General features: G+C 34.4%; 1 protein-coding gene across 6 annotated transcripts in view; it reads right to left on the reverse strand.

The window, feature by feature from the left end:
* The window catches only part of RBBP8 (retinoblastoma binding protein 8), a 77,496-nt gene that overhangs the window by 33,371 nt on the left and 33,254 nt on the right, over window positions 1–10,871 (reverse strand). For all 6 annotated transcript variants that reach the window (XM_014535939.1, XM_014535937.1, XM_005861599.2 and 3 more), the window contains 2 exons: window positions 8,264–8,376; window positions 4,847–4,913 (listed from right to left, as the gene is read on the reverse strand). In XM_014535939.1, coding sequence (XP_014391425.1) covers window positions 4,847–4,913; window positions 8,264–8,376 — 180 coding nt within the window. The remainder of the gene's footprint in view (window positions 1–4,846; window positions 4,914–8,263; window positions 8,377–10,871) is intronic.

A 10,871-nucleotide genomic window follows, 5' to 3' on the forward strand; every position in this document is an offset into this window, starting at 1 on the left:
TGGGGCGGGGTGGGCAGCAACACGATCTGAGCCGCCTGTCCCAGCGCGGGATCCGGGCCTGCCATCTGCGACCGTGGGAGACGGGGCAGACACCGCGGGATTGGGCGTGCCATCTGCCACCAGGGGAGTGGGCCTAAGCCAGCAGGTGGTTATCTCCCGAGGGGTCCCAGACTGTGAGAGGGCACAGGTTGGGCTGAGGGACCACCCCACCCCCCGCCAGTGCACAAATTTTTGTGCACCGGGCTTCTAGTAGTAAATAACAGAACCAGGATCTAAATCCCAGCAGCCAGACTCCCAAGATAATACTGATAACGATTCAATGTGTTATCCTTAGTGTAGACCAAGAGATAAACGACTGACTACAAGTAGGATTCTACCTTTGAGTTTCTGGCACTGCTTTTATTCAGGTGCCCTTATAGTCTAGTCTCAAAACATCAGTCAAAACAGACCTATTAAAACTCGTTATGTCACTCCCCTGATTAAAACTTGCCACATCTTCCCTTTCACGTAAAATACAAACCAAAGTCCTCTTAATGATTTATAAGGTCCTAATGATCTGACTGTTCCCCTTGCCTATATCCTCTGACCTGCTTTCATTATCATGCTCTAGCCCAGCCACCCTTGCTTCCTTGAGGTTCCTCAAACACACCAGGCATACTCCTACCTTAGGTTCTTTGCTCTAGCTGGTCCATTTGCTTGGAATGCACATACATCACATGGCTAATTACCTCCTCTTCTTCAAGTCTTTGCTGGAATTTTACTTTCTCATTAAGGCCTACCTTGAACACACTATTTGAAATTGCAATTCTTCTTCCTATGCCTTAGTACTCATTTTTTGTTATCCTGCTCTTTTACCTTATCCATAGTATTTACTGCTTTCTAACATAGTATATAATGGACTTACCTATTGCTCACCTGCTAGAATGTAAACAAGAGATAAGGATCTTTGATTCACCAATACATCATGTGTCCACAAGAATAGGCACATAGTAGGTACTCAATAAATATTTAGTGAGTAAATGAATGAGAATGAGAGATTCCCAGATCCCACTAGAAAAATAAATTTGTGCTGATGTAGGCATATGGCACCTAAAGACTGGGTTTGAATTAAATTGTAGTTATTGAGTAAAGTTAATTAACTTTAACTCAATTGACTTTCCCATGTCAAATCATTACTGACTTTATCTGCAACTCAATTCTTACCAGTCTAGCAGGCACTGAGTCTTTACATGACAAAACCAGTCTATGCTATTACAATTTGTAATACAATCTCTAAACATACAATAATATGAAAATTTTATAAACTATGACCAACAGAGATTTTAAAAAAAACATTAGAAGATAAAGATTAATATTTTCTAACATGTATTTATATCTTAATTTCCTGGATCATATCAATATTACTGTGGTCTATATCCTATATTTTTTGTTGAAGATGTTAGAACTATTTAGAGCTACTATCTTATTTTTAATCTCTCCCTACAAATTCAACTGTCTTATTCTGGAAAAACAGAGTAAGCTGGTCATATGAGAAAGGCTTATAAATTAATGGAGTGTGAAATCTATCTGACCTCACTTTAATCACATCACAGCCTACCTGCCTATTAGTCATAAAAATTCAACCTGAAACATGAATGAGTCATGAGAAGAAATTGACTTCCTGGCAGAGCCGATCTAGAATTAGCAGGGATCACAAAAGAAAGAAAAAAACAATTGAAAATTAGCTCTAACTAGAGGTGTCCAAATAAACAAGTGCTGCCTTTGTTCTCCTTTGTCCTTCCTTTGTTATTAAAAAAAAAAAGGAAAAACTAAACAACTTCCATGTGCCCTCTCATTAGTCCAAAGCTTGAACCTGTCCAAAAGCTGTAGCCGCTCTCTACAGACCCCCAGTAGGGGGCATGCAGGAGGCAGCGGATCAATGAGTCTCTCTCATCATTGATGTTTCTATCTCTCTCCCCCTCCCCCTTCCTCTCTGAAATCAATAAAAATATATTAAAAAAGAAAAGGATTCAGGAGGGCCATGATAGTTGTCTTCATGTATACAAAGGTCTAGGTAGAAGAGGGAATAACTTGTTCCAGATGGTCCCAGAAGGCAAAAATCAGTATCAACAAATATAACTTACATATAAGTAGAGTGATTTCTACACAAACTTAGAAAGAACTTTCTAATAATTTCATCTCACTGAAATTAAATAGGCTTGGGAGACTGAACTTGTACTAAAGGTATTCAAACAATTCTGTTAAAGAAGTCATACAAGGAATTCAATTTAGAAGAGGGCAGTGTAGCTCATCTTAAAAAACAAAATGAAACAAAAACTTTATTTTTAACTCTGTCCACATAGAAGAGAACAGTGAATGACATGAATCCTACAGTCTTTAAGTGTATACACTGAAATATTGACTCCTTTGACTTTCACTGAACCAGTACATCCATTTCCCGAAACAAAGAGTCATGACCCTCAGCGGTTGCCAACTGGTGGTCCGCAGACCACTGGTGGTCCGTGAGGTCCAAAAGGTTGGCAACCGCTGGTGACCCCAATACCTAGCTTAGTTAATTATCTGCTTTCTGTGACTGGTAGAGTTGAAATATATATATATTTAAACTTTATAATGATAAATTGTTACTGAGTAATTTCTCACTATAATGTCATTAAATAACTGTCCTACCATATAAGGTATCTGTAACATCAAAACCAGTTTAGGTAAGTTAGAATTACTACATTTCACTAGCAAAAGTATAGGTCAAATAATTTTTCTAAAGTTCAGGGGAACTTTAGGCGCTAATAGCATAATGTTACAGTTAGGTAATCAGAGGAAACCATGTTGCCTTTCTAAGATAATACTTGTTATTTCTTTAAACTGCAAGGAAAAGAAAATTTTTTCAAGGAGAGCAAGCTACAAAGAAGTTGCCTTGTGAAAATAACAACTATCTTAAATTTCAGAAGAGAATTAAAAGACAATAGATTACCTCCTACATTATTCTGACTAAGGCATATTCTAAATAAACATACTTGCCCTGAGCTTGTCTACCTGATTCATCTTTACTGTAATTTAAACTTCAGCTCTTACATCTTTTCTAAAATATCAATGAGCCTCAACAGGAAAAATACTTGAATTTGAGAACACTAAAAATAAACTAATTCTAATCAGAACTAATACTGGTATTTCTATCAAGTGAATGACATTATTTGGTTTCAATATACTTTATATAGCTTGGTTGTTGAGGTAATCACCTAATTTCTATTGACCTCTATATAACATATAAATATTATCTTATTTATCTTCAGTATTCATAGGTATCAAGGTTGATGTGTATAAAACATCATAAGTTACCTGTGCTAAATAACTTCCCATAACATAAATTAATATAGGTCAACAATCACTTATCTGAAATCTTTGGAAGCAGATGTGATTCAGAGTTCAGATTTTTTTTTTTACATGAAAGGTAATATAGATTATATAGAGATGATTATATAACACAGGGGAACCTGAGGTATCATCCTGTAGCCGAGCACATGGATATTTTCACAGCAAACCATCGAATGCTCACATGAAATGGTGGGATAAATAAGAACTATAAATAGCATCTTGTCAGTTGAGGTAAGTTGTGGATAACATTTAAAAAAAAACAAACACCTTTTGGGTTTTAGAATTGTATGTAAAAGATTATGAATCTGTGTTCTAACAGCATGAGGAAAATTAGTAAGTGTTGACCTTTTCATATACATGTTTGATAGCCTCAGTCTGATCCCCTCGCTTCTGTTCTCATCTGACTGTTATCCCTCCTCAAAATCCCCTTTGGCTCCCAATGTATAGTGACTGATCACATGGGAGGAATATCAAAAACCTACTGGATATCCACTACCTAAAGTATTCTGATAAGGATGTTAATTTCACCTTTGAGATGTGTTTATACGTAAGAGAATAACTCTTCTAAACCAAAAGAATATTACATCAGCATAGTTTATACCAAAATTGTTATATATGTCTACTCAAATATAATAGGATCTTTCAGAGCCCTATAAAACCATTGAGACTATCCTGAATCCTAATTCTTAAAATAATATTATATAAATTTTATGTAAGTGGAAAATAAGAGGTAGCCATATCTCTGCTCTGCACTGGTCGACCATTAGGCTATTTTTTGGAGACACTGTCACATAAAGAAAAGAACAGAGGCCTTTAAGTCAGAAGATATGGGTCTGAGTGATGGTGTTAAAACCTACTAACTGTGAGACCAAAGCAAGTTACTTGATTTTTGTAAGCTTTGGTTCCTTCATCCATAAAGTACAGATAATAAAACTACCTTGAAGAATCATACTGAACAATAGAAATAATAAACATGAAACACAAAGAAGAGTAACTGGTACACAGGATAAAAGTTATTTTTATTCTTTAAGAGAAATGGTGGGAGAGGGAGAGATCAGAGAGAGTTTTTGTGGCCTGAGAAGTGGAAATACTTATTCAGTTTGCTCTTAGGAAGCTTCCAGGACAGGGCTGGAAGAAAGGTAACAAAACTAAAATATTTATTTGAAATGTAAGTATTTTAATAATGTATTATTTATAATAATTATTAAAATTAAAACATTTTAAATTAAAATGTTCAGATACTTTCTCGCGCTAAGAGATATATACACTTTCATATGTATTCCCAAAACATTAACAAAAATATAGGGATTTTCTTTACTTTTTTTTATTACAGAACACTTTATAATTTTTAAAAATGAAATCTGCAACTCTTAATATATTTTTACAGTTTGTATAGCTAAATAAAATGAAGAAAGAAAAATTGGGGGAAAATATTCAATTATTCAATTTTCTACTGCAATTTAGAAAATATACTTACTCAATTTTCTGCTGCAGTTGTTCAGAAAGCTTTTTATTTTCTTCCTGTAGAGTATTCTTTTCATTCACTTAAATATAATGTGAAAAAAATGGCACATATTATAACTCTTTTAACATGTATGTCGGGCTTTTTCAATAATTTCAACAATTATAGAGACATTAGGATTTTTAATTCTAAGTCAAAATGTTAGGATTAATGTTACCATGCAAAGCTAATTTGTTACTAGGTAGTGATTACATCTCATATTCTGCCAGTTCCATGTAAATGATTAATAATTTTATGTAATGCTTGTGAGCAAAAAAAGAAAAGAGTACCTCATGTACTGGGGAGTAGGGTCTAATTATTCATATTGAGGACAAGAAAGCATTCCATCTGGTTACTCAGTTCTACTAATTTCAAATACCATTTTAGTGAGTCATTTATCTTGAAATAAATCTGATCATAAAAGTAATATAACACTGGATATCAGTGTAATTTTTATAACATAAACACACTCAATCATATTTTCTCCTTTAGTGATACTCTATGTTTTATGAGTAATTATAGCAATAATCTAAACATATCGATTGAAATCTGTTTGAATCCACCTCAACTAAAATTTCCTATCCACCCATATTTAATTTATAAAGCAAAAACTCAATTATGGGCTATAATTTCTACTGTAGCCAGTACAAATCTCTTACCAATCCTTACTATGATGTTCCTGGTTAAGGATGTGTTTTACTAGGAGCTAAATATATATAAATATATAATCAATAACAGTAAATCCAATTAACCTGTACCAAAGAAAATTAATCATATTCTAAAAATTTGTTAATAATTTAGTGCTTTACTAATTTAAACGTATTTTCTTTTCTTTTTTAAAATATATTTTTATTGATTTCAGAGAGAGAGGGAGAGGGAGAGAGAGATAGAAACATCAATGATGAGAGAGAATCATTGATTGGCTGCCTCCTGCATGCACCCTGCTGGGGGATCAAGCCCACAACCTAGGACAGTGGTCGGCAAATTCATTAGTCAACAGAGCCAGATATCAATAGTACAACGATTGAAATTTCTTTTGAGAGCCAAATTTTTTAAACTTAAACTATATAAGGTAAGTACATTGTTATTAACTTAATTAGGGTACTCCTAAGCTGGCCTTTGCTAAAAACGTCCTCAATCTGATTGAGGTACGTTCGCTGAGGTCGACCCCTTCCAACTCTCCCATCTACACTCGTCTTGTATACTTGTTTCGTATATCTCCTTTCATTCATCCTCTCTATATGTCCACCCTCTACTACTTCTAACACCACTTCTTCAAAATAGACTTGCCCAGGCCGAAAACCGACTTCTGCGCATGAGCCACGAAGTTTCAATTGCACTGTACGTGCGCGCCCGCACGTGGTATTTTGTGGAAGAGCCACACTCAAGGGGCCAAAGAGCCGCATGTGGCTCGTGAGCCATGGTTTGCCGACCACTGACCTAGGCATATGACCTCCTGATTCATAGGCTGATGCTCAATCACTGAGCCACTCTGACCAGGCCTAAAAATATTTTCTTAAATTGAGCAAACAAAATTTTTTGACTATCTACTATATGTGAGGTTGCTAGACTACCTCCTGTGAAGGATCTAGAAAAACTTTAAGATATGGACAATGGCCTACAGAAAGGTGTAGTCTAATGAGAGACAAGCTATAATTAAACACATTTTATATACCTGAAAGTCACAAGGGCATTAGAGAGGTACAGATAAAGTACTAAAGAAAATTTCAAGGAGAAAAAGGTTGTTTTGGGCCCTTGAAACCAGAAAAAAATTCACGACAGAGGACAAATGAACTGGACAGGTGACTATTCTATGCAGAGAATTAATGGAACAAAGTTAGAAAGACTAACTGGGTATAACAAATGGTAGAAAACCTTCAAAAGCAGGCTAAGAAGTCTAAAATTTATCTTAAAAAATTAAGTTATTTTTCACAGATGAATGATGGGAAGATTGATTTGTTCATATATCAAAGTGAGAAGAAAACATTGACAAGTTAGGCTATTGTTAAATGAGTTGATCAAAAAGAATAAAAATAAGAATTTAAAAAAATGGTAGGGGGAGAACGGGAGTGGGCTGGAAGAGGTTAATGGGGGAAAAAGAGGGACCTATGTAATAGCTTATAAGAAAACAACAAAAACAAAAAAACAATGGTAAAGCCCTGGCCAGTGTGGCTCAGTTGCTTGAGCATTATCCCATGCACCAAAAGGTCACTGGTTCGATTTCTAGTCAGGGCATATGCCTGGGGGTGGGCTCGATCCCCAGTAGCGGGCATGCAGGAGACAGCAGATGGATGTTTCTCTCTCTCTCTCCCTTCCTCTCTCTCTAAAATCAACTAAAAAACATGTTTAAAAACAAAACAAAACAGAAAACCCCAGTATAGAATAAAATTAAAGCGGTGACACTCAAGAGTGTGTTCAAAAGCAAGCGGCACAAAAGTGATATTTACCTTCAATGAATAGGAGGTACAAACCCCAAAATAATGAAATTAAAATGAAATAGAAGAAAATCAATTATACTCCAAATTCAATAATTGGCAATAGTAGTAACAAAAAAAGAAAGACAGGACAGGAAGAAAACAGTATCAATAAGATAGAAACACCAAAAATTCATAAACATGAAGCCCTTAGTGTGTTTATTTTTACAATAACTTTGGGCCCTGGCTGGTTTGGCTCAGTCGATAGAGCATTGGCCTACAGACCAAAGGGTCCCAGGTTCAATTCCGGTCAAGGGCACATGCCCAGGTTGCAGGTTTGATCCCCAGTAGGGGGCGTGCAGGAGGCAGCCAATCAATGATTCTCATCACTGATGTTTCTCTTTCTCCTTCTCCCTTCCTCTCTGAAATCAATAAAAATATATTTAAAAAATAAAAACAGGTAAAAGAAAAGGTTAAGAGAGGTATTAGAATAGAAAAAGGTTAGGAGGAAAAGGCTAAGAATGAAAGAAAACCCTATATTAAATGGGTAAAGGATCCTAATTGAAAATGATATACTTGTAATAGTATGTCATGAAAACAAAAAAAGGATACATCTTTGTAGAACATTATATTGTCTGTTTTGTATTTAAGTTTACTAAATAGTCAAATTACACAAAATAAAGGTAAAACCAAAGAAGCAAATTTGGACATATCTGTAGGAAATTTACTTCTTGTATTACAGCTGGTGAGACTTTAAGGCCAATGTGGACAGTATGTGCACAATCTTCTGGTATTTCTTACTAAAATAATCATGAGATTAAATCTATACAAAGTGAAGGAAGGACATTTGAACTTTTGCCTAAATAAGGAAAAATATATGTAAACAATCCATTTATTTGGTTGCAACCAATTTACTAATAGGTTTTTAACAATAGTACATTATGCTTTAAATACTTAACAAATGAAAAAGGAAACTCACTAAGCTCTGTGATAAGTTTAAGATTCTGCTGCCGGATATTTTCAAATTCTTGCTGTTTTTTTCGCATATGTTCTTCAGTTACTGCACAGCGATCACATAATCCTGCTCTTAATCTATGAAACAAAAACAAAACATTTTTAGAATAGAACTTAAATGTTCTCATAAAAAAATAAGTAAATAAGTGAGTGATGGATGTGTTATCCCCAAAGGGTAGGAATTCTTTCAAAATGTATGTCTATCAACTAAGATGTACACTTTATTTTACAATTTTATTTGCCAATTATACCTCAGTAAAGCTGAAATTAAAAAAAAAAATGTCAAGTACTAAAAGATTTTTTAAAATATTTGAACCCCAAGATTTTTATTCTTTATGAAGAACTAAAGAATTGACTTGCAAATATAGAGAAAATTAACTAATTTAATGGTATATTCATACCTTTAACAAATTCTCAAATAGGCTGAAATCATGCTACAACAAAACTTTCTACAGATTGCAATTCTGAGTGAAATTCTGTAAAAATCCGCTAATTTCAAACTCTATTCAAGGGAACTTAGTTATTGAAGAACCTAACCTTATTTTAATATTATAGCCAAAATATGCCAGTACAATACTCAAGGGGCAGCATTATATCTTAAGCAAGCTTGCATTTGCTTTGCTTAGCACATATTATAACACTAATGAGTGCTCAAAAACATTTTTCGTTGAATCAATACTAAAGATTAAGGAACTCAAAGTTTTTTTTAAAAAAGTTACCTCATACTTTGCTCCCTTCAGCATTAAAATAACAAACACCCAGTGTTAGTAAAAATTCACAATGCAACTATTATGTAAACAAAAAAAGATTACAAATAGCTTTTACTAATTATGTGTGAGTGCTAAAGAGCAGAGAAAAATGCATATAGTACATGGGGGGAGGGGAACGTGGAGAGAAAGGTGTACTCCAAAATGTTAGTAATAGTTATCTTGCAGGTATCAGTATTATAGGAGATTTTCTTCTTAGTGTTTTTCTATATGTTTCAAAATTTTACTCATTTCATTATTTATATAATCAGAAAATATACAGTTAAAAAAGATACATGCCCCACATTAGGAATTTAGGAAACATATTCTTGGATAATAATTTCATCTCAATAATCGAAATGAGTAAGATGCTAAGTATTTAAGTGTCTAAGGAAGCCACAGCCTGGTAGTATAGACCATTTTTTAAAAAAGGAAATACAGCCCTAACCGGTTTGGCTCAGCGGATAGAGCGTCAGCCTGCGGACTCAAGGGTCCCAGGTTTGATTCCGGTCAAGGGCATGTACCTTGGTTGCGGGCACATCCCCAGTAGGGGGCGTGCAAGAGGCAGCTGATCGATGTTTCTCTCTCATCGATATTTCTAACTCTCTATCCCTCTCCCCTCCTCTCTGTAAAAAATCAATAAAATATATTTTAAAAAAATTAAAAAAATTTAAAAAAATAGAAAAGGAAATACAATATGAAAACTGTACAACTAAAACAAACAAAAAGAACCTAGAGATTTTTCATATAAAAGTAAAACTCATAAACAGTGTTTTGATAAGGATATAAAAAATAAAGGTTAGAGATCAAAGGTTGCATTAATGGAATGACAATTTCTAGAAGCCAAAAATCACAGGATATTGAAAGGTCTTTGAAAAAACACTAAACGAGTTAAACTGCATTAACCACTTTTAATGAATTATTTAAATGTCATTCTACTAGCCAGTTTGCCATTAAAAACTAAACACCTTATTGTTTCTAAGAAATCATATCTGATATTAAAATGTTATAAAGTATAATGAAAAACAATCCCTTGGGACCCCTAGTTTCCAAGTTTAAAAATGCCACTGACAGTTATAAAGCAATATTCCCTGGCTTGTTTATTACTTCCAGATTTCTCCAATCAACTGCCACTCTTGATAATAATATTTGTGAGTCAACTCCTAATTGCTCACTGGTCCTATTTGAGTTTAAATGGATGTGAGAAAATATGCTCCCATTTCCATCAGCAGAGCTCCATTGCTTTCCTTTTGCCTATCCTCCACTGTAGTTGTCAGAGAAAGAAAAAAAAAATAGCCTCAATTTCACAGGAGAATGCAGTTGGTAGGAAAAAGGGAAAGAAGAGTAATTCCACTTGTAAGAACAGACAGCAACATGTGTTCTGAGTTTTATCCCAGCTTGTTCACAGAAATGAAGAAATAATAATTTATTTTGCAATTAAAACTCACCAGATTGAGAAGTATGCACAATTGCTTTCTATACCTCCCAAAATTTCCTTGAATTTATTTTCATTCAAAAGGGTTTCACTGAACACCTACAATGAGTACTGTAGGTACTATAAATACAAGGGTGGCCAACATAATGTTACTTATTTTAGAGTTTACAACAGTCTGCTAGTGAAAAAACAGACAATAAAAAAGTAAGTAATTACAACAAAGTATGATTCATACCATGACAGAAGAAATACAGGGTACTATCCTATCTAATAATAGACAAACATGGTAATTAACCATACCTCTGCTATGCTTCCCATTGGCTAATCAGCATGATATGCAAATTAACTGCCAACAAAGATGGCGGCCGGCAGCCACGCAGCTGAAGCGAACA

Source organism: Myotis brandtii, unplaced genomic scaffold (assembly GCF_000412655.1).
Source record: "Myotis brandtii unplaced genomic scaffold, ASM41265v1 scaffold154, whole genome shotgun sequence".
Lineage (NCBI taxonomy): Eukaryota > Metazoa > Chordata > Mammalia > Chiroptera > Vespertilionidae > Myotis > Myotis brandtii.